General features: G+C 39.8%; 1 protein-coding gene across 3 annotated transcripts in view; it reads left to right on the forward strand.

The window, feature by feature from the left end:
- The window catches only part of NALCN (sodium leak channel, non-selective), a 229,402-nt gene extending 212,433 nt beyond the window's left edge, over nucleotides 1-16,969 (forward strand). For all 3 annotated transcript variants that reach the window (XM_071430894.1, XM_071430895.1, XM_071430896.1), the window contains 11 exons: nucleotides 1,884-2,003; nucleotides 2,995-3,063; nucleotides 5,239-5,387; nucleotides 6,080-6,173; nucleotides 6,944-7,076; nucleotides 7,588-7,703; nucleotides 9,966-10,123; nucleotides 10,776-10,926; nucleotides 12,557-12,706; nucleotides 13,366-13,483; nucleotides 14,757-16,969. In XM_071430894.1, the coding sequence (XP_071286995.1) occupies nucleotides 1,884-2,003; nucleotides 2,995-3,063; nucleotides 5,239-5,387; nucleotides 6,080-6,173; nucleotides 6,944-7,076; nucleotides 7,588-7,703; nucleotides 9,966-10,123; nucleotides 10,776-10,926; nucleotides 12,557-12,706; nucleotides 13,366-13,483; nucleotides 14,757-14,950 (1,452 nt within the window). In that variant the 3' untranslated portion in view covers nucleotides 14,951-16,969. The remainder of the gene's footprint in view (nucleotides 1-1,883; nucleotides 2,004-2,994; nucleotides 3,064-5,238; nucleotides 5,388-6,079; nucleotides 6,174-6,943; nucleotides 7,077-7,587; nucleotides 7,704-9,965; nucleotides 10,124-10,775; nucleotides 10,927-12,556; nucleotides 12,707-13,365; nucleotides 13,484-14,756) is intronic.
- The last annotated feature ends 9,967 nt before the right edge of the window (nucleotides 16,970-26,936 follow it).

The following is a 26,936-nucleotide window of genomic DNA, read 5'->3' on the forward strand; positions in this document are numbered from 1 at the left end:
TTGATAGGTTTTGCCAGTAGTGATGAATAAAAAATGAAGTGAATACCTTGTAGCAGCTGTAGCTAGAGTATGTCCATGTTGTTGCTTCTTTTTTCCCTACCCAGGAGAAATCAATATCTCTGGAGAGACTGAGAAAACACAGAAAAGTTTTATTTGTGTCATACACAGGCAGGTTTTAATTTACCTAGTAACTATGTCTTTGGAAATACTTTTTTCTCTTACACTGTCAGGGGAAACAAATACACTTCTAGGATTTCAAAGGAACTTTGTCAGAGCCAGGAAAAATTTGTTGACTGTCTCAACAGGCAAGCTATCACACTGTGAGTGCACACAATTTATGGAGAGAGGAAGCAGCTTCCTGCTCAAGATCTTCCCTAATGCAGCATAGTCTGGTCACAAAGTCTGCTTTCTGCATAGCTGATGGCTCTGTGTCCAATCTAACAACTCCTGATTCAGCTTTAAACCTCTACTTCTCACATCATATATATGTGGTATAGAAAATTGGAAGAATTTGAAGATCTCACTTTTGTTACTACATTGATGATGACAGAGTAAAGAAGATGTGATTTTTTTATTTCCATGGTGTGGTATTCAGGTCAAGATTCTGGACACCTAAAGTTAGGTGTTTAAATTCTACATGTGAGGTAGGTGTTTAAGCTGTTACTGTGATTGGGGAAGATGAAGGGTGAGATTCAGTTACCTCCACTAGCCACTCCACAAGGCCAGGGACATTTACAGGTCTTCTGTCACCCCTGCCAGACCCATCCAACCCTCTTCAATTCTCTAGGGCATCTCGGGTAACTGAAGGCAAGATACCTTAGTAACTCGAGTGGTAATTAGAGATTCAGAGACCATGTTGTTCACTTTGTAGTCAGGCTTCAGAAAACATTATAAGGCAAAAAGCTAACTGGAAAATCAGCCTTTTACCTCAAGCTAGTGTCCTCTTATATTTGTGGTTGTTTTCAGAAATGTTAAATGGCAAGGTTTCCAGGTGAGATAGAAAAAATAAAATAATAAATGCCTGACATTTAAAGTCTTTATAAAGTAACTCATAACCTGTTCTGAGATTTAATACAACATGTGTGTGAGAAACTTTAAGTGTTCCCTCTACATGCATCACTCTACTTTGGTATCCATTACCTGTTGTGACTATTTCTGTAACTATTAGTATCTATTCTTGAGCTTCTCATCTGCATTCATGTTACCTAAATTGGAAATGTCAAGCACTTTGGAAGCTGTCTTTTACCAGGTACACTGTCAAATATACTGCCTTTACTGTTCTTAGCTTTTTTATCTTCCATGCTGCTGAGTACAGATGGTGCAGAGTGCAGAGTATTCTTTAAAGCAAGAAATATTTGCAATATAGGAAAGCTTCTTAATAAATTTGAGCTGTAGGTGCTGTAGAACACAATTGTATTCCTGAGTTGAAATGTGTTTATGTGATTTTAGCTTGCTTACAGACAGTTAGCTAGATAGGATACTGCTACCTTTTTTAGCTACGTGTTATTGACATGACTTGTTGAACTTGTTTAACTTAAAGCTATTTTAACCCCTCATTCACCTCAGCAATCTATACATTAAGCATTCAGTCTGAGGTCGTTAGCTGCACTCCTGTCTTTGATACTTGAGGCAGAGAGACAATTCAGAATGCTGTCTATCCCTTGGTCTTGGTCATCTGTGTACCAGTTTTCCTCCACCTAAGGGAAGCTAATATTATCCAGGTAGTCCACATGGGAATATTTAGCTGAGGTGAAACCTGGCCCTTGTTGTTTGAAACTATTTCATAAAATGAACCCAATAAAACATTTTGGAGAATGGAAGAGGATCTCATGGCAAGGGATAATAATTTCTTCATTACAAGTGAGAAATTCTTTTATCCATAGGTCACAATGAAGATTATTGCCATGTCACCTTCTGGTTTCTGGCAAAGCAGAAGAAATCGGTATGATCTCTTGGTGACATCTCTTGGAGTTATATGGGTCATACTTCACTTTGCTTTACTGGTAAGATATACAAAATGCAATTCCAGTGATTAAAACTGTTTTATCTTGAGACACCAGCAGGGGGATTGCTGCTATATATACAGACAAATCTTTGAGAGTTTAATAAGGCTGAAATAAGTCTGAAAGAAACTAAGCTTGATGCTAAGAATTATTGTCTTGTACAATCATGTAGTGCAAAAATTGTCTTACTGATACAAGTTAGAGTCTGTAAATGTGGTAGAAAACAAGCCTTTAGGAGGGATCTAAGTGACAAAAGGAAGGAGACTGAAGAGAGTGAGAGCACTTCTAACAAAGGTCTTATGAGCATGAAGGAAGAAAGAGGCAAGGTACAGAATACAGACAGGACCAGAGGACTGGAAGAAAGCATATTTCAAAACTGCTGAACTATACAAACCCTCCCAAACCCAACAGTGATTGTGTACCACTGGTTTTGGTTAAGGGGCAGTGTTTAATTCATGAAGACATGAAGGAGAGAGAGGAGGAAATCAGCTCTCCCTTCATTTCACACCAATTTTTAAAATTTAACTGCACTCCTAGTTTCTTTATTTACAGGGGAAGAAGAAGGGATGGTTGATAATTGTCATCATTCACAAGTTGTCAAAGTCACAACCTGATAATGTCTGCAGGATTTTCTCTTGCTGGCCCCATGTTCTGTTTGAAGAAAAGCCTGTTTCATGTGATTAGTCATTTTGCCCTGACATTCACAGTTTCTCCCTGCTACTAAATAGCTTGGAAGACCTGAGGAGTTTCTGTAATCCAGCAGCTTCCTAGACAAGTGCACCAAGCCTGATGGACATAATTAATAGAGGACTGAAGGGGTTTTGGCTTGATGTGTGGGGAGGTTGGGTTTGTGTTCTTTATACGGTTGCTAATTATGATTTCTCTTATTTCATATGGGGACTGCCCTACATTACTAAAAAATCAGTTACCAAGATTTGTTCAAGGGATCCCTGGGGGACCATGTTTTAAGTCTTTTGTATTTGTGTTCCAGAATGCATACACATACATGATGGGGGCATGTGTAATTGTCTTCAGGTTTTTCTCCATTTGTGGGAAGCATGTAAGTATAAATTAGGAACTACAATTACTGCAGTGCTCATATATAGATTAAAGGACTAGATGCTGTGCATCTCTCATGCAAATTCTGAAAGGCTCTGTTTTCTAGGAAGAAAAAATTCAAACAGCAGTCTGCAATTTTACATGTATTTAAAATGTCAGGATTTTAAGTAAATTGTATAATAGTGCTATGGTTACTGGAAAAGCTGATTTTTTTTTAGAAAACAAAGTGCAGCTGCAATACCACAGCTTTTAAAATGCTCTCTACAAAAAGAAACATTTTAAAATGCTCTCTACAATTCTGAACATACACTGTGCTACTTTCAGCCCTTTCCATTTCAATGAGGTGTGATGGGCATGCTGTTTTTTATTTTCACTGTGAGACTATTGTAGTGGTGGTTGAATGCATCATCTTATTATGAGTGCTCTTTTTAAAAAGTTTCTTTTTCCAGAAAAAAAGAAAGGTCTGTGTCTTTTGTCTCTACAATGTATGTCTTGTTACAATAAAGGATTTATATTCAATTTAAAAACAATTTCGGGCCAGAATGTTCTTCTGGAAACACTGGGATGGTGACAAAGCAAGTCACTTCTCAAGTTTACATTTCTTTTGTGTTTGGATTTCTTCTGGTATAATTGAGAGTAGACTGGCAGAATAAGCATAAGCAGAGAACAAACATATTTATTTAACAAGTGGTGACACTGCATCCCCTTGCTGTAGAACTTCTTAGACTATCCAAATATCTTCTGTGAAGTCTGACATATTAAAGTAAATGTGATGAAAAAACTGCTGTACTAGGTTGCCAGGGTTAAGAACAGTAAGTCAAAGAGTTTGTTCAGTAAAGATAAAAAGTTTTCTTTAAATCAAACTACACAGAGCCTGTTGAGCCTTGGAAGTCAAATGAAAAATCCTGCTTCTCCTATGCAGCCAGACCAAGTGATTGCCTTTAAAGCTTTCTGATTGATTCTAAAGTTTTTTTCAAGGTTTGAACCTAGTCATTTGTACTTTCATGTTACCAGCTGTATTAGTTTCACTAATTTACCTGTCCTAATGCAATGTGATGACTAAAGGTCAGCAGGAATTTGGCATGATTATAAAGAAAAATAACACTCTTGGTCCCATTAAAGGGGTTTTTTTATCATGTCCAAAGTTTTTAAAAGTGTTAGGACATTCTAGGGCAATAAATTTATCAAGAGTAAAATGTAAAATATATGTGCATGGAAAAGTATTATTATCAAAACTTCACACAGCCTATGAAGTTTTCAAAATTATGCTCTCATTTTGTGTTCTTTGGCCAACTTTGCAGAATCATAGACTCACAGAGTGGTTTGGGTTGGAAGGGACCCTAAAGATCATCTCATTCCAACCCCCCTGCCATGGGCAGAGACACCTGCTACTAGACCAAGTTACTCAAAACCCCATTCAACCTGTCCTTGAACACTTCCAGGAACGGAGTGTCCACAGTTTGTTTGGGCAACGTGTTCTAGTCCTCACCATTCTCACAATGAATTTCTTCCCAATACCAAGTCTAAACCTCACCTCTATCAGCTTAAAGTCACTTACTCTTGTTCTGTCACTGCATGCTCTTGTAAAAAGTCCCTCTCCAGCTCTCTTGTCACCCACACTTAGGTACTGGAAGGCTTCTGGATGGTCTCCCTGGTCTTTCACAAACTCCCATGAGAAATTACTGGCTTAAAGAAGCTGTACTGATCTTAAGAAAATCTCTTTCTCTGTATGTGAAAGTTTTCCTTTACGTAGGCAGCAGTATCTGTGATTTCTGTCTAACAGTTAGGATCACTTTTAGATTAGCCCAAAGTAGTTTACTGCACCACTGTTCATGCCATGACAATGCTGATACTTCAGGAGAATACTGATCCTGGGATATTATAGTTAAGCTTATGCTGTACCACCACTGTAATATCCTGCACTCTATTATCCTATATTACTTTCCAAGGAGCAACATCTTGACCTTGTAAATGAGGAAGATATGCTGATGTCTGTAACAAGTAAAAAGCACACACAGTTCAAATCACATTCATAATGTACCATTTTACTGAGCTCATCCATTAATGAATGTGTCTAAAGGCTTTTTTGTCAAAATGGCAAGTGCAAGAACTCATGTTTGTTTTATCTTGGATTTCCTGAATGCTGTCATGGATTGCTTTTTCTCTGTCTTTCCAGGTAACACTGAAAATGCTTCTCCTGACTGTGGTTGTCAGCATGTACAAGAGTTTCTTCATCATAGTGGGCATGTTCTTACTGCTTCTTTGTTATGCTTTTGCTGGAGTGGTGTTATTTGGTACAGTGAAATACGGAGAGAACATTAACAGGTACAGTATGGAGTTCCCACCTCACAGGGATGTTTTTTAAACAGCCTGAAGAAATCACATTCTGCTAGAAAAGTTTATCTGTGGTAAAAAAGAGACAGATCTGCAGGTCTGGCTGAAGAGCTCTAAACAGAATTTCTGATAGGAAACACTGAGCCATCTTTCCAGTCTTTGTGCATTGGACAAATGACACCTGATCCAACCCAGAGCAGACTGAGAGCTGCTCTTCGTTATGCCAGCTGAAATATGATCCAAGCAGTACTGTGCTAGCCCACAAGAGGCTGAAACACAGTGCCCCGACTGCATCTTACTGGCATCACCCAGGAACAGGATCCACAGAGCAGGCTGATACAGAAAGGAGGCAGTTCTTTGAACTGGCTGTTAGCTGGAGATTTCCCAATATCATCAGGCTTGCAAAAGAAAATGAAGGCAGGAAATGGGATCTGGCCTTGAGTTTTCTTTAGTTCTGGCTAAAATGAGCTAACATACTCAGACCTCTTCTGAGCTAGAGTTCAGTTATTGTATCTTAAGTCATTAAATAAATAATTTAATGGGCTCATTCAAATACTGTAATTATTTTTTGTTTAAAATAGAAGAACAGTAGAAAATGGAAACATTTTTTTCTTGCCAACATTTTAATTCTAGGAAGTGAAGTGATCTCTCTCAATCTTTCTCTCTCTCTTTCTTTAAAACAGACATGCAAATTTTTCATCAGCTGGCAAGGCTATTACTGTACTCTTCAGAATAGTTACTGGAGAAGACTGGAACAAAATTATGCATGACTGCATGGTAATTACAATACTGCCAGAGATAAGTAGACAAGAAATGAGAGATACCCTTCCATCTCAAACTGTTTTCAGTATCTTAACTTTGTACAAGGAATGTTGGACTTTATCTCTTCAAGAAAATAATGTTCACTAAACTTCAGAACATGATGCACAAATTGCAGTTCCAGCCTCATACTCACAGTATGATATTTCATAGAGCTAAGCCATTAGATGATTTAAAACCAAAAAAAAACAGATGGTTTCAAAATCAGAAATGCAGTAAGTCACTTTTTCGCTATTATCTCTGCTTTGACTGGGGCAAGGTGTCTTTTCAGATTTACCTTGCCTTTGATTCCTGCACTTTGCCTTATTCCATGTGAATGACAGTCTTGATGACCTCAAAATTCCTCCTTGAATCATTATATTTTGTCCAAGTAAATGTTCATCTGTGCTTTCCATTGCAAGGAAGATCATATGCCTCTCCTTTTTAAAATTAATGAGCAGGGAAGAAACATTTTGAAAATCACTGTGCTTCAGAGCACCAGCTTGTTCCTGTATAATGGCATAATGCACAATGTGCCCTCTATGTGGTGGTAAGATCTATGCCCCAGCCTTTATTGTCATAACTCTCTCTCTCTCCTGATTTTTGTTTACTCATGGAAGAGAAGCAACATGCCCACAATAATGCCCACAGTATTATTCCCTAATTGGGAAGCCTTAAAGAAATAATAGTCTTAAATATTAGATTGATTATTATAATTTTTTTTTACTTTGTTTTCTTTTGTTTTGAAGGTTCAGCCTCCATTTTGTACACCAGATAACAGCACCTACTGGAAAACAGACTGTGGAAATTACGCTGGTGCTCTCATGTATTTCTGTTCTTTCTATGTCATCATTGCATACATCATGCTAAATTTGCTTGTTGGTAAGTGAAAATAGACATTAATACCAACAAGGTACATCTTGGCATGTAGTATGTTAGATGTGAGTCTGTTGTGCTGTTCAATATGAGGCTACCTTGTACCTTCAGTGTTACCTTGCATGCATATAATGATTTTGATACTTTTTTGGCATGAGAATGCTACATCTCAGGAAGCTTGGGAAGGAAAGCTTTTGGAACAAAGAGATATTTTCTATTTGTAGAGTAGAGTTGCCCTACAGAACACTGTTTTCTCAGGTCTTATTTCTTCAGTTAACCTTTGTTCAAACATCATTGGAATTCACTTAGTTGATCTTAGATGTTAGATTAGGCATCTCACAAGCATTTAAGATACAGTTTTTAAAAAGCATGGTGTGGCAAGACAGTATATTATGCTTTCAAAATCCTTGTCTTAGCATACAGGCATTTGTTAATGTGGAGTTTGCACAACAGAATTAGATGTTACAGTGTAACTACAGTCTTTCTTTAGGGTGTATTTTCTTCTTGTGGTTTTCAGCTATCATTGTGGAGAATTTCTCATTGTTTTACTCAACTGAAGAAGATCAGCTTTTAAGTTATAATGACCTAAGGCATTTTCAAATAATATGGAACATGGTTGATGACAAAAGAGAGGTAAGAAATAATAATTTCTTGATAATAAGAAGAGATACAGTAAATTACCAGTTTTTCTTGAAAAGGAATATGAGGGGGGAAAAGTGTGACAAAATTCTCTGAGCAGTTACTGTTCAAATTTGAGATGTGAGCATGATCTAATGCTGTTCATGGCCCTTCGGATATTAACCTGTATTCTGTGAAGTGCTTATAATAGCAGTTTTACAAACAAACATACCTATTTATAGGATGAATAGCATCTTTCCTCACAGCTCCCTGAATTCCCTTGGAAGTCTACAGATTCATATCCATTTTTTGTGTCTGATTTTCAGAAGATCTTTGCTGAGATTTCAGCACGGCAAAATTCTTATGGGGAGGCTAATCAAATATGGGCTGGGTGAGATGAAGTGGACTGAAAACTGTCTGCATAGGCAGGCTCAGAGGGTGAGGGTGGGCAGGACAGGTTCTAGTTGGAGGCCAGGAACTCCTTGTGTGCCCCAGGGTCAATACTGGCTCCAGTCCTGTTTAATATCCTCATTAATGACATGAACAGAGTGGCAGAGAGCACCCCCGGTACATTTTCTGATGACACCAAGCTGGGCAGAGTGGCTGATATGCCACAGAGTCGTGTTGCCATGCAGAGGGACCCTCACAGGCTGGAGAAGTGGGCTCAGAAGCCTCATGAAGTTCAACAAGGAAAACTGCAAAAGTCTTGCACCTGGAGAAGAATAAACCAAGGCACAGTGAATGCTGAGGCCACCCAGCTGGAAAGCAGCTTGGCAGTACAAGACCTTTAGGGGCCCCAGTGGACACCAAGCTGAACATGAGCCACCATTGCCCTTGCAGAAAAGAGGGCCAATGGTATCCTGGGCAGCATTAGACAAAGTATTGCCAGCAGACCAAGGCAGAGAGGGTCCTTTTGCTCTGCTCAGCACTGGTGAGGCCACAGCTGGAATCCTGGTTTGGTTCTGGTCTCTTCTGTGCACAGAGACATGGACATACTGGAGAGAGTCCAGCAAAGGGACACAGAGATGATGAAGAGACTGGAGCAGTCCCCTGAGAGGAAAGGCTGAGAAAATTGGCACTGTTCAGCCTGGAGAAGGCTCAGGGGGATCCCATCAATGTGTTTAAATACCTGCAGGGAGAGTGCAAAGAGGACAGAGCCAGGCTCTGCTCAGGGATGCCCAGTGACAGGGCTGGAGGCAGCAGGCACAACCTGAAACACAAGAGTTACCTCTCAACATCAGGGAACTGTTTGTCACTGTGATGATGACTGAGCACTGGCACAGGTTTTCCTAGGGAGTTTGTGGAGTGTCCATCCTTGGAGATATTCAAAAGCCCTCTGGACCTGATCCTGGCTTTAGGAGACCCTGATTAAGCAGAGGGGTGAGACAAGGTGAGGTCCAGAGTTTCCTTCAAACCTCAACCATTCTGTGATTCTGAAATGAGAACAACATCTAGGAGACTGAGCTGCTCAGATGCCCACACAAATTAAATCATAATCTGAATGATTAATGACATCACTGATATTTGAGTGTGAACAACATTATGGTGAAAGTAGTGGTTGTCTGTAGTTGGCTCATGGCTGTGCTGGAGAGGGAAGCTGAAGTCTGTACTCATGAGGGTAGAAAGTTCTGAATCCGTGGTGCCCAGCACTGGCAGAATCTCTCTGATGTGGAACACCTTACAGCAAAAATAGTCCTGATGAGGCTTGTTTAGCAGAACAAAAGATATTTGAAGATTGTGAATACCGCAATTTCAGAGAGATGAACACTCAGTCTTAATTTTGTTACAACAGATAGAAGTTGTTGTCACCTAAAGTGCAGGATGTGCTGCCTCTTAGAGCAGATAACCTTTAAAACTCTCAACATTCTCCTGCTCATTCAGCGATGCACAGAGAAGGGCACAGGTTTACAACAAATTATAGATATGGCTATGAGTGTTTAAACTATAGTTTAATTTCCATTTCACAAAGGCAGCTCTTTGGGAATATGATTCTAATTACAGATGAATGCAAATGGGGGAACTAAATCCCCAAGCAATTTTGAAAAATTCTGGAAAAATGAACGGCATAGATTCTCATTGTATATGAGTCAAATAACCACAAAGACTTCTGTGAATTTGTTGAAGAACTGGCTGAGTGTGCACATTCTTCAGCAATGAGTTCACAGTGACTTAAATGTGCTAGGAGAAATAGTTTTTCTCTCAGTGATCAAGTTGAATGTCTGAGTTGGTTGTTAGATGACAGTAATAATTTACCATCAATTGTGTGATTTAACACAGGGTGTAATCCCTACCTTCCGAGTGAAATTCCTGCTGAGGCTCCTGCGAGGCAGGCTGGAGGTGGATCTCGACAAGGACAAGCTGCTGTTCAAGCACATGTGCTATGAAATGGAGCGGCTCCACAACGGTGGCGATGTCACTTTTCATGACGTGCTCAGGTACACTGAGATTTTCTCCACATTTTTAGAACAGATATAACAGCCTGTGTTTCTTTCCAGGCTATCAGGTAGCCATTGGCTCAGGAGAAGGCAAGACTGGTAGCCAGAGGCACTGTAATTTTAAATGTTTTACAAAAATTAGATTTCCCTTTTTTTCCCCATACAAAAATATTAGTGATGGCAAACACAGGTCCTAGGGAATCAGCTCTAAGTAATTTTAACATTTTCATTGCAGGAGGTTTGTCACAAACTACAGTCACATGCTCCTCTTGTATCCCAACTAATGAAATGTACCTTCAAGTGAAGCAACATGACAGCGAGCCTGACTAGAAATAAAATAGAAATGGGAACATTATCCGAGCGTAAACACTTAGGGGGGGAAAAAGCCCAAACCACCACAAATGCCCTAATTACTTACAGTTCAGCAGATCACCTGTACTGGAGGACTGGATGTTGGTGATAAGGTCTTTGTTTTGAGCACAGTAAGTCTTTTCTAGAATCATCTCAGCAATTTTTTTTAGCTTCAAATGTGAATTTACTGTGCACACCTGAATTATATATTTTCACACCAAGGTCTTAAGTATGAGCTTTGATTCCCTAAAAAATGCAAAGACACCAGAATTTAAAAATAAGTTAATTGTTTTTCTTCCAGCATGCTTTCATATAGGTCTGTTGATATCAGAAAAAGTCTTCAACTGGAAGAGCTGCTTGCCAGGGAGCAACTGGAATATACCATAGAAGAGGAGGTGGCCAAACAGACCATACGAATGTGGCTGAAAAAGTGCTTAAAGCGAATCAGAGCAGTAAGTCAAGATAAAGCAGTATTTAAATGGTTGCATAAATTGAACTGCTCAAAAATGCTGGAATCTTTGTCCCTATGCTTCATTTACTTTGGAGTCATGATAATACTTATTTGAAATATGTAGCAGTTGCTAACTGAGCAAAAAAAAGTTTGTTACAGCTCTACAAAAATAGGGCTGTTGGTTGTGGCTCTACAGTGCTACAAAAATAAGCATCTTTTGAAGGCAAAAACTGTCTTCCTGCCCAAACTTTATGTGTCTTTTCAATACAACAGGAAGGTGCATATGCAGAGACCAAAGTCAAAGGAATTAAGAAAAAAAAATTAATTAGATGGAATTTTATAGGCCTAATCCTTCCTCACATAATGTAATTGTATAGTTTCCTTGCCTCTGCTGGCAGATGAGAAACCTGTAGATGACTCTCCAGATGGAGCCTGTATTAAGATAAATCATTTAAGTGAGCCATTACAGTTACTGTGTGTGCAAATGAGCAGAGTGTCTACATGGAAAGCAGGTGTATGGACCAAGTCACAACCTGGTTGCATTGATGACTGATTTTTCAGCTAGTATGAGTCTGACTCCAGGTTTTGACACACATATTTTTTGCTTTTATAAAAAATTACTTCTTGTGATAGAAGATTTTCCATAGTGATTTGTCATCATGGCATCTGTCTTCTGTTTGTAAATGTATACAAATACTTAGCTGGATATTTTGAATATGATGTACATTCCAGCTGAAACAGCAGTGTTCAATGATACATAGTTTCATTTTTATTTCATCTCTGTGATAATAATGGCAGTAAATTTAATCTCAGCTCTCAGTTCTGGGTTTGTTCAACTCTGTTGTTCATTTCATTATGATATTGAACTACACTGTGATAAAGTAAATATGCTATTCATTTCACTCTAATAATATGGTTCAGATCATTTCACATTCTCTGAACCTTTTATAAACTGAATGTAATTATGGAAGTTAAGATATATTTTGAAATTCTCTTATTATTCTCTAAGTCTCCCTAGAGGGATCATGTGAAAACTACTCAGGAAAGTGAAACCATTCCTAAGTGCTGTTTATTTTAATTTAAAAGAAAATTAGATTGTAAAATTGTAATGATACTAGGTTTGTTTTTCTATTTGTACTGTAAATCTATACTTAGTCCCATGGTTTTCACTCCTATTTTATTCAGTTTTATTGACAGCCTCCTCCAAAGCCCATGAAAGAAATCAGAAATTTTTCATTGTCTTCATGTAATTCCCTATGAGTCTATGTAATTCCCTGTGAATCTCTATCAATTTCCTGGTTTCTTTTTCTTTGCAAGAACTTTTAAATGATAAGTTCAAAACTTTGTGTGTGTTTAAACTCTGGGTTTAAACCAACAATTGAGCAATGTGCCTTCCACTTAATGTAGTTCATAAATTTCATCCTCTATTCCCTAAAGGTTAGAAGTATGCTAGAATTCACTTTATTTAAATAGCAATATCTAATACATGGATCTTTATTGATGCACCTGGAATCCACAGCTGGTGTTCACTGTTCAGTTAAATATTTGGAATACTTTTTAAAAAAAATCAAACACTTTGGTGTGACAGAGCAATGAGAACATTTTCTTCATCACATACTGTACCTTGACAGAAACAGCAGCAGTCATGCAGCATTATCCACAGCCTGCGAGAGAGCCAGCAGCAGGAGCTGAGTCGGTTTCTGAATCCTCCCAGCATTGAGACAACACAGCCAAGTGAAGATATGAATGCTCTTAATCAAGATAACAGTGCACAGCCAGAGGTATGTTATCCAGAAAACTATCAGTTACTCATAACAAATTCAGAAAACTTCCATATTTCTTATTTGTTCTTTTTTAAACATCATTTTAACTGAAAAAAAAATTAAAAAATAATTCCTTGTTTTGCTTCAGTCTTTGCCATCAGATGCAAAGGCAAGATGCTCTAAGGCAGAAATTCCCCAACATATTTAGCTGTCTAGCTATCACCATAAAGGGCAAACTCAGCTGTACAACTGTCAGCCCCAGCTTTCAGCTCTTGCATGAGCTGTGTGCAGGATTGGAGATGTGAAGCTTTCCAGTTCAGGCATTCTGAAGTAGTGTTTACACTGAGAGGGAGAACACTGGGCTTGCTGGGACCTCTGAGCAGAATAGGAAATATAGAAGGTACAGCATAAGGGCTTTCCACAATGGTTGTAATAGGCTGAGAATAATTTCATACCCTTCAATGGGACAAATGCCTTTGGGAGCCCACATGACCTTTCTGCTTTTGTCTGTCAGTAGTAGTTTTCTGAGGTATTAAAGAGCAGAAAGCATGCTGCCCTAACCAATGGCAATATGTTTTGTTTGTATTCATTGATAAAGCTTGAAACAGAATAGAAAGGTATCCCTTCCTAGGGTTACCTAGGGGAGCTATAACTGAGATTCCTTTTTCTCTGTCCAGACAAGTAGCCAACAGCAGCTCCTTAGCCCAACGCTTTCTGACAGAGGTGGCTATAGACAAGACACTGGAGATGCTGGGAAACCTCAGCGGAAATTTGGACAATGGCGCTTGCCATCAGGTAAGTGAAAAAGGTTTATCAGTAAAGTCCCCACATGCAAAATTGCTGTTGTGCAATAACAAGGCCAAGAAAGGCTTTATGATTCACAATTCTCCCTCCTGGCTGCTGCTTGGACCCACATCAGGGCTTTCCTGTCCTCATGCCTGTTGGAATAAAGCAGTTTCTTCCTTTCTTCACAATTCAGAAAGTTTGGAGGATGGGCTCAAGCATTGCCCTGTGCAAGTGGTTACATGTTTTACTTTTTCATACATTTGCTCAGGACCTTTTACATCAGTCAGTCCTATTCTGAATCAGAGTGCTGCTCTCACTGTTCAGACCCTAATCGTATCTCAGTGGAAACAGGAGGGACAGTAATGCTGTTCTGTGGACTACCATTGACCCTATTTTTGTTGCCAGTGTACTTGTCCAAGAAACAGGATAGTTTAATAGAAAGCTTTCAATCCATTATTTCCATTTAAATATCACTGAGCAGCAAAGATCAACATTTTGTTGGAAAAGAGAGAAAGAGTGAGAGGAAGTATGCTAAGGAGGAGTCATGCTCCTGGTAGTCAACTGCACAGGTTTTTCAAGTGAGAAATCTTGATAGAATGAATAGCCCAGGGTTCCTTTCTTAGCACTGATCTTGTCTGTGTCAGTTTTGAACGTTCCTCAGTGGATGGTCCTAAAAAAGAGGGTAATTTCCATGCACAATACAGCTGTATTATAAGTAGTCTGCCTCCAGTACAGCAGACAGGTATTTCAGATCGTGAATAGCATAATTAAGATCAGTTGTGGGGCTTATATACTTAGACATGTAGTTTAGTGCCATACCAGCAACTTGTACCTGTCTCAACCCCTAGGCCATTGTAAAGTGTCACTTTCTAGATGTGGCTGCCAATCCTAAAAGCATCTCCCCACCTGCACCCCCCTTCCTCACATTTACTACTTTCACTGTTTTGCCAGCAGGTTAGCTCATGTAAGTACTGCCTAAATCATTTAGGTTGCAATTAGCTGGATAAGAAGAGATCTTTTGCATCAGTTATCCCAGCAGAAGGAAATGAGGCACTGCTCAGTTAAACTGCTCTGCCAGCAGATTAGTGGGAGCAGTGTGAACATCTGGAGCTGGGAAAACAAACAAACAAACAAATTAGAACAAAGCCCTACCCTTTCTGAACTAAATCCCTTTAAAGGTGGCCTAGTCTAACTAGTTCTCTATACCTGAATTCTAAGCAAAAATGTTCAAGCAGATCTACTCTAATACAGAACTCTCTGAACTTTCTGTTTAATTTCCTAGCCCCCAAACCAATAAGCCATTCAGTGTCTTCAGTCAACCTTCGTTTTGGTGGACGTTCAACTATGAAATCTGTTGCATGCAAAATGAATCCCATGTCTGATGCTGCTTCCTGTGGATCAGAAGTCAAGAAATGGTGGACAAGACAATTAACTGTGGAGAGTGATGAGAGTGGAGAGGACCTTCTTGATATCTGAGAAGCATTTAAGTCATATCAGTCACAATCCAATTTTCTATGCTGAATTAAAGATGCTGTGATGTATGATTTCTTTAAAATCAATGTCATAAATTTTCTCTTACGCTTATCCTCCTGCCATATGAAGTGTAGCCCACACTTCTGTGTTAGAATTTATTTCTGTAGGTACTAACTGCACTCTAAGAAACTTGTATACTATAGCAGTACTAACAAAGCCAGAAAGACTATAATGCCTTTAGCAGACAGAGCATTGAAAGGTGTCATGTGTTCTGTAAAATCATAGTGAAAATTTGATATACTCACCTCTGTGTTGTCCTTCAACCTTTACCATGCTTTAAAGTGGCAACACTTTACAATACAGGGGTAATGTATTTCTTCTCGTTGTGTTTTCCTTACTTAGTAATATTTCTTTAGAAAAATTTTATTATTCACAAATGACCTGAAGAGGTCAGCACTGACTTCGTGTTCAAGGGAAGTATTTTTACTAAGTACAGATACTGAATTACAATTCTAAGCTTTCACTGGACCTTTTTTTAAAATATGCAAGATACAGGATTACTTATTTTAAAATTAGAAGGTGAAGAATTGGCTTTTAAAATGTAAATATCTTTGAGGTTTGGTTAATTATTCAAAGAGCTTGATTTTCATAGAGAAAATGGGGTGGGGGGTAAAGGAAAATAAATACATGAAGAACTGTGCATTTAAGCATCCAGCAGAAGATTTTCACATTAAAAACATGTGTTTATGCTTCATTTTCAGCATATACTGGTTACATATATGTGTGGGGTCATTATTCTTCTTTTAATTGGGTCCCATTTTGCTTGTGTACTCCTAAGGTTTTCTTCTTGTCTGTGATAAAAATTAGCATGTTGGGGATTCTAATTACAAAGTAATATTGTATGTCTTTAAAAATACATTCAGTTTTGATGCATAGGTAGAATTTTACTTACCAAGGTTACTGCTCATGCTACAGGCCTGCAAAGGTAAGGCATGGCACTGTGCCGTGGCTGAGTACCTCTGTCCCTTTTATCCCAGCACATCATGTTTGGCATGTTGGCCTTCACTTGTTTTACGAGGCACCAGTAGCGCTACATTATTGCCAGTGAAAAGCAGCTATCGCTTTCATAAAAGCTTTTCCAGTGAAAGGCCAATGCTATACAGATATGGAGGTGGAGAAGGAGAGCCACAAAACACAACCATGTTTGCTAGTTCCCAAATCTAAGGCTGTCAGAAAAAGGTGGGGTAAAATTGTGCCCTTCCCTCAGGGAAGAACTGAGAGGTTGCAGATTTTGTTGCTTGGCCCCTGACTAGATTTTATAGCAGAGGTGGGACCTTCCTGTTACCATTGTTTCCTATGGAAATGATAGTTTGCTCTAACATGGCCTGATGTGAGATCTTGTAAGAGGCTCACGGTTTATTTACATCATCACTTCAAAAATATATCCTTTCAAAACAGACAAAAGCCAGTGTTTTGCAATTTTTTCTGGCCAAGATATTAATTTAAAATGGCCAGAATACAACAGTGAAAACACACAGATGCCTTCACCAAAAATGCAAAATTAGTTTTTACTATGAAATACAGCTTTCTTGGCATCTGGCAATGTTTTTTCCCAGTGTATGGTTGAACACTGTTTAGATTTTTTTTTCTAAAATAATGATATTGAACTCATCTGTATTTTGTGGGGGGTTTATGTGTTTTGGCATATATTTAAGTTTAAATCTAGTCAACTGTAACTATAGTAAAAGAATATGTGCATTCTCTTGTTTACTAGAACATGAACCATCAACAAAACTTCATATGCAAATTCATTATTTTGTTCTGTTTTGTGCTTAAGTTGAGTTTTTGTATATATAAGAAAAAGACAAATATTGGATTTATAAAAGAGAGTATCTTTGACAGTTCAATAATACATTGAACTGCAGATCATTCTTGCTGCAAGCCTTCTTTTTAAAAAATCTGGCAAACATTTTTTCCTTGCCTTACCGTACACTGTCAATAAAAGTGAGTTGCTTTAAGCAATATTCCTCCCTTTGGTTTTCATTGTAAACTGCATTGGCTGTATGTGGCTCATTCATGATAATCCTGCATAGTAACAATCTCTGTGGTTTGTACAGGATTATGTAGAGGTGCTTTCAGACTCTTGCAATTGAGGGTCTTTGGTATTTTCAATCCAGCAACTGACCTCATCAGTACTGCCACAAGGGGTCTCAGTCAAAAGATGGCACTAGATAGGACTGTTCATTATTTATTTTTATTTAACCCACTTTTTCTTTGCTTCAGAGCCTGGATGTGTGTGTGGGGGTGTGGGTGTGTGTGGGTGTGGGTGCGTGCATCATTTTACTTTTGCAAATATTGGAAGTGGAATGAAGTTATGAAAATAATATATACACAGGCACACAAGCAACCAGTTAAAGGTAAAAACCTCCCTTGCACAGTACTGCCAACATAACTAAAGAGGGTCATACTCTGCAGCAGAGAAACCAATGCACATTTGTACATGAAGGTGAAAAGCAGAGAAGAGAGTTGAAGAATGACTGGAGTTCAAAGAGATTGCACCAACAATGGAGAGACACAAAAAGCAAACAGTGTGTCAGGAAGTCAGAGAGTCCAGACAGCCTTAGAGAAAAGCCTTAGGAATAGATCCTAAGCAAAGGTAAAAAATTGCTTGGGGAATATTACTACCTGCAGAGTCAGCCCTATACAAATGAAAAAAAGGAAGTTGTTTAGGCTTCTTTTCATCCAATAAGAAAGATCTGTTTCATAGGTAGCAAGTTATAAAAGTGTTCATGGCTTTGTTGGACAAAAAGAGTAGTGCATATTGTCAATGCTCAAATAAAAACCTGCTTGTGGGAAGTCTGAGAACACACAGCAAGGATGTATGTCAATATCATTCCAAAGTCGGGTCAGATTTCAGACAATCACTTTTTTAATGAAGAAACTAATAACCTGAAACCATCTGCTTTTGGAAGACATCCAACTGAATTAAGAACCGAAAACATAAGTATGCGTTTACAACCTGAAAATACCATCTTTGTTTTAACTAATGTGGAGCAATCAGGCTTAAACATCTTCAAAATAGCATTACATTCAGAATTGTCTGCATTCAGAGACCAGTATCACAGCTTCTGAGAAGCCAAAGAAGATTAAATGCCAAGAGCAAGTGAATAACTTTGTGAGAATAATCTATTTTGTTCTCTTCTTGTATTCACAACATGCCCATGCAGATTAGAGTGTCCATGAATAACTGAAGTAGAAGAGTTTGCACTGTTGTAAGAGTGCATTTGGAGGACCAGCAAGCAACCTCCCATCCAAAATGCCCATTCCTTCTGCAATACTTCCACATCCAAAAACAAACACTGGCCTGAGTTGTCAATCAAAATTTCCAATAGGATTATCTCAGTCTCCCTGAATCTGGCTTTCAGAGGCTGAATTCATTCCTGCTATTGAAGGCAATTTAGTCACACCACAGATGAGCTTGCCACAATGCATAGGCTGGTGCTGGGAAGTTGGCTGCCCTGGTTTGTTCAATTGCTCTGAAACACAAAGGGAGCCTCACTAGAATTCAATTAACCTTCCTCTTCATCCCAAGGGCACTGGTGTCAGACCCCATTAGCAGCTGTTGCCCATTGTTCTCAATGAAGAACCTCTAAGCATGAAGTTATTAACCCATCAGTGAGCTAAGTGTATGGGCAGTGGCACTTTTTTGCCCTTCCACAGGTTCCTGTCTCAGATGCTTATTCCAGTACCCTTACTGGTTTCATACTTTTACCTGACTTGCATATCTGCCCTGGGGAATTTGAGTGAATTACCTGGGCACCTACAAAAGTGTGTTTCAGATACAGGTGTCCTACTGGAAACACAAGAAATGTCTTTGGTACATGTAGAAAAGGGAGAAGAAAACCCCAGACACTATCCATCAGCCTGAAAAGCTGTTGATATTAGCCTTTTCTTCTTTCTGAATTTAAGCATCAACCAAAAGCCTCCAGTGTCTCAATGGGAATTACTTTATTTTGCTGAGGTTGGAAACAAACTGATTTATAGCAGCAGATATCAGTGTGTCCTAGAGATGGGCAGTCAGGTTCTGACTGGGTCCTCCACATGTTGGAAGTCACTCTGGTGGGATTGCTGTTGGTAAGTACATCTTCCCCCAAAGGTTAAGGAAGAGGGTTAGCCCTTGAGTTCATTGGCAGAGAAGCTGGGTGCTACATTCTCTCTCATGCCCCATTTTCTGGTTTTCTTTTATGTTTTACTTCTGTTTCTGATTTTCTTTTATGTCCAATTTCATGTAGGGTGAACAGTGTCTATGTATATTCTCCATTTTCAGCATGTCCTCCCAAGAAATGAGGGATTCAACAGTTATGATTTCACTATAATGTATATGATGCCAGTTTATAAGGGTAGTAAGTATTGGTTTTTTCTCTCAGCACTTATTCTATAGAACTACATGTTATACAGATCAAGTCATTGCTCCTCTCAGATTTTCTAAATTCATACTGCCTGGGGAATCTTATCACTGCACATTTAAAAACAGGGAGAAATAAAAGAGAAAAAGAGAAAAAGAGAAAAAGGAAAAAGGAAAAAGGAAAAGTAGTTACTTGGGCATTGAGTTTTAGTTTTGGGGGGTTTTCCTTTTTTTATTTTAGCAGTTATTTAAAAATAAATAAATCTCTGTTTCTATGTAAAGATAAGCTTCTTGGTTTTCTCACCAATCTAAGAAAACAAAGAAAGTTTTACTTTTTTTCTTAATGTCTCCGTTTTTCAAATGCACCTGCTTTGAAATGAAGAGCTTTCACTTTTTGTCTCTACTTTTAATTTTTAAATTTCTTTGAAACCTATTTCCCGTATTTGACTAAAAATTATTAATACTTTTGTTATGATAAACTGATTTTCCCCATACATTTTTATCATGCATAAAAAGGCACCCAATTTATTTTTTTAAGTCCTGCAGACAAAGGTTCATCTGGCTTAAAAACTGGTCATGACCCAGGAATGTGAGCTTCCATCCCAGAAAGCAAACCATATCCTGGGCTGCACCAAATGCAGGGTGACCAGGAGGTAGACAGAGGGGATTCTCCCTCTCCACTCTGCTCTGGTGAGATCCCACCTGGAGTGCTGCGTCCAGCTCTGGGGTTCCTGACACAAACAAGACATGGATCTCTTAGAGCAAATCCAGAGAAGGGCCACGAAGATAATCAGAGGGCTGGATCACCTCTCCTATGAAGACAGCTGGGGCTGTTCAGCCTGAGGAGGAGAAGGCTCAGAAGAGACTTTATAGCACCTTCCAGTACCTAAAGGATGATGATAGGTAAGGCAGAGAGACATTTTATCAAGGCCTGTAGTGACAAGACAAGGGTTAATGGCCTTAAACTGAAAGTGGGTAGATTTAAATTAGATATTAGGAAGAAATTATTCACTTTGAGGGTGGTGAGGAACTGGAACAGGTCACCCCAAGAAGTTGTGGATTCCCCATCCCTGGGAGTGTTCAGGACCAGGTTGGATCAGGCTTTCAGCAACTTGGTCTAGTGGAAGGTGTCTCTGCCTATGACAGGGGGCTTGAACTAGATCATCTTTTAAGATCTTTCCAAGTCAAATCACTCATTCCAGTTCCTTCTCAACTGTCTGCCAAGCCCTCCAGTGTGACCAGACACTTGGTGGTGAGTTTTAAAGTGCTTGTAGGCACTGCTGGCCCTGGCCACCCAGCTGATTAAGAAAATCACTTCCCTTTCAAAGCTGGTAGATGCAGCTGTGCCTCTGTCCTCCATGACAAAACTCTGCTTTTTCACTGTACCCACAGTGGGGAGGAGTTAAAGCTCTGAAAATGTCATCAGTGGATGAGAAGAGGCAGGTCCCCTCCGGCTGCTCTGCAAGGGCAGGGTCACCTCTGTCCCCATGGTGCTTGGGCAGCCAAGAGCAGCCAACAGACACAGAAAGGCTTGCCTAAGCTTTCTTGCCAACACTTTTAGATCAGTGATATTAGGTCTATAATTTATCCACCCCTATGCTGCAGACAATCCTGAGGGTGTGATCCAGTAACAGGTTTGGTTGCTGTGATTGAGAAGATGTCAAATGCAGTTGTTCGGCTCCAGCTCTTCCATCAGAAAGTACAATGCTCTGAACTTGACCCATTTATTACTCTTCCCCCAGTTGCTTCTTCTGAGGTCTGTAAAATGTCCCAGATTTAAAAATCCAGGTATTAAAACCTTCATCTTAATTGCATCATCAACAGCAAGGATATTTATCTGATGCTGGCCTACAGATGTATTTCAACTTCATATGCATTCATCAATTCAGTGCGTATGTGTAAGGGATTATCTACGTGAGGAAGTTGCACCAGCTTAAATTTAACCTGTTATTGCAAATTGATTTCTCTAAATCACTTTAAATACCTGTGGAAATGCTTATTTCAGTTGAAAGATTTTTTTATATTGATCTATGTTTAAACCCAAATAACCTTGCTTTTATTCTAATGGTAAGAGTGCTCCCACAGGTCTACACATCAGTCGTCTTAATACCCACACCTTTAATTATGTGGTGCTAAGTCCTTTGAGTAGAGGAGGCCCTTCTTATGGTCTCTGGCAGCAGCTGAGATGATAACTAGAAGCTGTCTCAGGAGCAGCTGCCTCCCTGCTGCCTGAGCATCCATGGAACCCAGTGCCAGGGCAGCCCTGGCTCTGCCATGTGACACTCCAACCAGTTTGCCACAAGATATTACTGGGCATTTTGGGACAATTTACACCAAGAACCACCCATGAGGAGTCATTTCAGATGAGTCTTTGTTGGCTATGACTTCCTCCACCTCGTGCAGTCCTTGGATGGGGTGTGAGCAGCTCTTTAACCCCCAATATTTCTACAAGCCTTCCTGCCACGGCACAGCACATGCACGCCATCCTCAGTTTCACACTATGGCTGCTGAGATACATTCCTTGCCTTACCCAGGTGACTGAGCTGAACAAAGCACATGTCTATACACCTACAGTCAACTTGGGCTCAGATTGCTTTCACCAAACACTTTCTATTTCCAAGTAAATCAGTGTTTTTCGTCAGGAGAAGGTTTTTGTACAATCTCTAAGACCTGTTTTCTGAGGTTATCTAACTACAGCATTTTAATATACGATCAGCCATCCCCAGTTATAATCAAACATTATATTCCCCTGGAGATGGACAGTCAGAGTTGCCAAAAAAGGACCATTTCAACAACTTCTAATAGCTGAGCCTTCTACCAAGGTATCACAGAACTATGACAAATGTAAACTCTTTTTTAACACTAGAGGGCTGGCGTTACTTTACACTGGTCTCTGCACACATTCACACAAGGTAAAGTAGTTTGATCCTCATTGTAGTGGTGGTTTCATATTGGTTTAATTATTTTGGTTTGTAGAATGTTTAGATGCCGCAGTGACGTGATATTTCTACCATCATTATACAACAAGGGACCTCCATTAACCTTATAGTACTTCTAAAAACACTGCTTGATTTTGTTTGTGGAAGCATGACTTTTTGGGAAACTAATGACATTTTAATTCCCACTTGTATATGATTTGCACAGAAGTTGTAATAGAAGATTGAGTTAGCAACAGCATTCCATTTTCTGTATCTCCAGTGACTATGATATTTGCATGTCAGATGGAATGCTGTTTAAATTTGCATATCAATTCTCAGGAAAATTCAGGAGTGAGACCATTTTCAAAATCCAGATACTAAAGCTGAAGAAATGGATGCCAAAAGCCTTATGCCACAAGATAAATACATGTATCACTTTTTGGACACAGAAATTCTGCTCAATAATTTGAACAGTGATGCCTGCTTTTCATGGTGCCTGTTTTTTGTTTCTGGAATTTCTTTGCCTGGCTGCAAGTACTCACATATGTTCACTTACAAGCTATGGTTAGATGAGAAATACCATAACAGATTATATTTGTTGATGGGCAGTTAATCATTTTGAGAAATATTTGAAAGTACAGCTTGCTTTCTGTGCTTCATCAAGAAAACAGTGAGTGCTTGGGGTAATTTTTTTGTAACAATTTTTACAGTAAGAGGAAGGAGGGGAAGAAAAGCACAGAATGCAGCACAATGTCAACTAAAAGCAGCATGAAGTTTCCCTGCACCTGCAGTCAGCTCATGATGTCCCTCCTAATGGACAGATGCAATGGGCTTTGGACTAAAGTGGTTCATTTCCACTTCAGATGCTCACATGTGCAGCTCCCAGCTGTGGGCAGTGACTTGTCCAGTTGTGGTTCACCCACATTCAGTTACATGACCACATCTTCACTTCTAATTACATCTGGGCTTCCTCCTCAAGGGTTCAGCTAACATGAACCATAAGACTTTCTGCCATATCAAAACATTTCCTAGGTAAACTCTGAACAAGGTCAGCTTGAACTGTGCATGAATTTCACTTGAAAACTCCACTGCACATCTGCATCTGAAAATTGCTACAAGTGCCCTGCAAGGTGGTGCCCAGGAAGCAGCCCACAACCTGTGAGCACACAAGGCACTGCTACCTTCCAGTGAGGGCAGGTTTGCTCTTGTGATTGTCTTTCCCATTTGGCATCACAGTTAAACACTGTCTGCATTGCTCAGCTTTTGCATGCCGGGGAAGCAACAAGAGAGAGAGCTTTTTCTTTCCTGTGTGTAGTGGGATACCTATCAACAGGAAATCTGGAGCCAAATCAGTGTTTAAAACTTCTATTGTTTCTTTCCATTTCCAACATTTAGTTGGAAGGGGGAGCTGAGGGTCAGCCCATGTGGAGGAATTGCTGGAAATTTCTGTGATCATTCTGTTGATAAATGCAAGCATGCTGCAGCAAAGTTTGAGTTGTGCAGTGGTGGGAGGATTGAGGCAGCAAAGGCACAGGGGAAAGATGAAGGAGAGAAAGCCATCGAATCATAGAATGGTTTGGGTTGAAAGGAACATTGAAGATCATCTAGTTCAATGACACCAGACATGGGCAGGGACACCTTCCACTAGATGAGGTTGCTCAAAGCCCCATCACATCCAGGGATGACGTGTCCACAGTGTCTCTGGGCAACCTGTTCCCAAGCATCACTTTCCTCAACCCACAAAGAGGAAGATGAGGAGGGTCTGGATGGTTTTTTTTCCTAAGTGTGTCTACTTAAGAAAGCCCTGCAATGGCTGCAAATCCTAAAGCTGTACAATGGACAGCAGCAAAGGTAGAATGCAAGATGCATAAAATAATTTTTCAGGAGATCTTTACAGGGCTTTCCTGCAGATTTTAGCTTTCTTTCCATCTTTTGAAGTGAGTAGGCTGGGCCTTGCAGGAGCCTGCTGTTGCTTTGTCATTACTAACTGGTATGGGGCTGGTCCTTGAGGTGCCAGCAATGTCATGGTAGCAGGGGTGCAGCTGTGAAAGGGGAACCCAACTCAAGGGTCATTGTGGTAGCCCGTGGGCTTTGGGGTCATTTGCAAATGACATGGGACCATACTGGGACCATACTGGTAGTAAGGGTGAGTTCACACAACAGCAGTGCAAGGCTGGGTAATCAGGGACAACCATTGCCTCTGATGTGTCTCTGGTGACTTCTGTTTAAAATCACAGGGAACAGCTCAGGAAGACAGGTCGTGCCACTGTTTATCACTGTGCTATCCCCAAAGCTGGGGTGTGGAAATAAGAGGGAAACATATGTTCTCCAGGCAGGAGAAAAGCAACCTGCAAAGCTGTATCATCTCTGTGCCAAGCCAGAGCTTTAATTGGCACAAAGATTATCTTCACTAACACCTGCAAGTGAGTGCATAGTGCACTGCAAAATTAATAGTCAGAGGGAGAATTAATTCCTTAGAGCACAAAGGGAAAACATTTCCTCTTATAGATGATGGTGTATCAGGTATTTCAGGCTGCTTGAAAGCTAAGGGCATTACTGGAACCAAGAACCAGAACTGTGACACCCTGCTTTATTTCAGGTGTGAACCCCTTCAATAAAAGTGCCTCAAACAAAGGAATCTGGCTGAAGCTGCACAAGCTTGTCAGCATAGAGAATTAGTCAATATTAGTCAGGTGAGAAGGAGTGATACACAAGAACCACTGAAAATGAATCTGGGATATGTTCAGATAGTGGAAAAGATGAGGTTGGTCTCTCTTGAAGCTTTTCTGTTACAGAGCAATGGGTGAAAGAGGTAGAAAGCAAAAGCAGCAGTTCTCTAATTGAAGAGAACTGTCTCAAACATGTGTCATACATGTTTCCTCCCTTGTTTTTCATAATGGAGTGAAACAAGAACCATAGATTTACAGAATCATAGAATGGTTTGGTTTGGAAGGGACACAGGCAGGAACACCTTTCATTAGGTCAGGTTGCTCAAAGGGCATCAAACAATGAACACTTCCAGGGATGGGGCATCCACAACTGCTCTGGGTAACCTGCTCCAGTGCCACATCACTGAATTCCTTCCAGATATCTAATTTAAACCTACTCTCTTTCAGTTTAAGACCATCACCTTCATTCAGTCACTTAACACCTTCACAAAGAAGACTGCTCTGTTCCTGGAAAACTGTATCAGTAAACCATAGGGAAGTATACACAGGTTTTACCTCTTTTCCCAAAACATGCAAAATTACCAGCAGTATAAGTTTACAGGAAGGCTCTTGGAAAGGCTTGTGTTTCATATTTCTTCCTTTATTTCTTTTTTTCTTCAACTGCCATCTCACCCCAAGGAACAGCATTGTGTAGCAGAGCACCTGTGCCAGGGTGTGTTGGAGGCTGGGTCTCAGCACACACAGTTGCCCACTGCCCCAGGAGTGGATGAGTGGCAGCTCCACCTTCTGCAAGAGGTCTGCCCCAGGGACTGCACCTTGGAGCCCTTTTCAGGAGGCATCTGGATTCTGCCCAGCTCCAGCTGATGCTAAATTACCTAGGACCTAATTACAACAACCTGGTGACAGCCCAGTGAGAGGAAGTTCCTCATTAAACACGATGGTCTGGATGCCAGGCTGGCACAGCAAACTCTTAAATGGTTATTGCTGGGAACAGCTAGTGCATACCAGGGGAAAGATCACTCTATAAATGTGCTATTTCTTACATTCCTTCTCCAAGCATCTGTCATTGCTCTCTGCCAAAGACAGGGAATTGGATCTTTAGATTGGTTCAGTGAAGCTAATCTTCTGGTTTTATGGTTAGGCCTGTAGCAGCAATGACAAGAAAAACTTTAAATACTCGAATGGGGAAAAAATCTTTTATACTATTAAAAGATTTTTTCCCCATTCGAGTATTTAAAGTATTTGTGCCCTTTTTTGGTCTTCTGAAGTAGTAAGCAATACAAGGGAGATGCAACAGTTTTGATCAGAACCATCCTACTGGAACGTTTGCTTTCTATTTCCACGATATTATAGAAGTATTTCACAGAATTATAATGAATATATATTGAAATGCCACATAAAGTAGAAGACAAGCCTTTTCTGGTACAGTTTGTTGTACTACCATGGTGAACAATAGTCCTCGTGTTGTGTGGCACATTGTGGAAAAGTTTTTCCCTTTTTACTGAGATGAGACAGAATAAAGAATAGTTCTAGCCAGCAGAAACCTGTCTGATCTACAAGTAAAACAAAAGGCCTAAAAAGACTGCACAGTGCCCAGGGATATTTGACAAGGTCTACTCAGGGACTAGAAGTGTGGCCTCCTGATTTCAAAAATGTGCTTTTAAATCCCTTTCTTCACCTTGCTTTGTGAGTCTTGTAAGCCTGCTGCTATGAAGCTGGTTGGGTGATTTGGGAAACCAATGGTTCATCATTTGCCAAACAGAGGTGGAGTAACAAGTTTCTCCTTGCATTTATTTGTGCTATGAAGGTCTCAAATGTTTCTTGTCCACTACATAAAACACCTCTGGCCAAGCTACCACCAACACAAATGGATCCTTGCTTATCTTTCCCATATATCTTCATACCTGACATGTCCTATGGCCTTAGTGTGCTCACCTGAGGCAACCTGTCATTGATTGCATCCTCTTTGGCATGATGCCTCCCTGAAGCAGCAAACT

Source organism: Agelaius tricolor, unplaced genomic scaffold, assembly GCF_023055355.1.
Source record: "Agelaius tricolor isolate 1412-34295 unplaced genomic scaffold, bAgeTri1.0.p SCAF_7, whole genome shotgun sequence".
Classification (NCBI taxonomy): Eukaryota; Metazoa; Chordata; class Aves; order Passeriformes; family Icteridae; genus Agelaius; species Agelaius tricolor.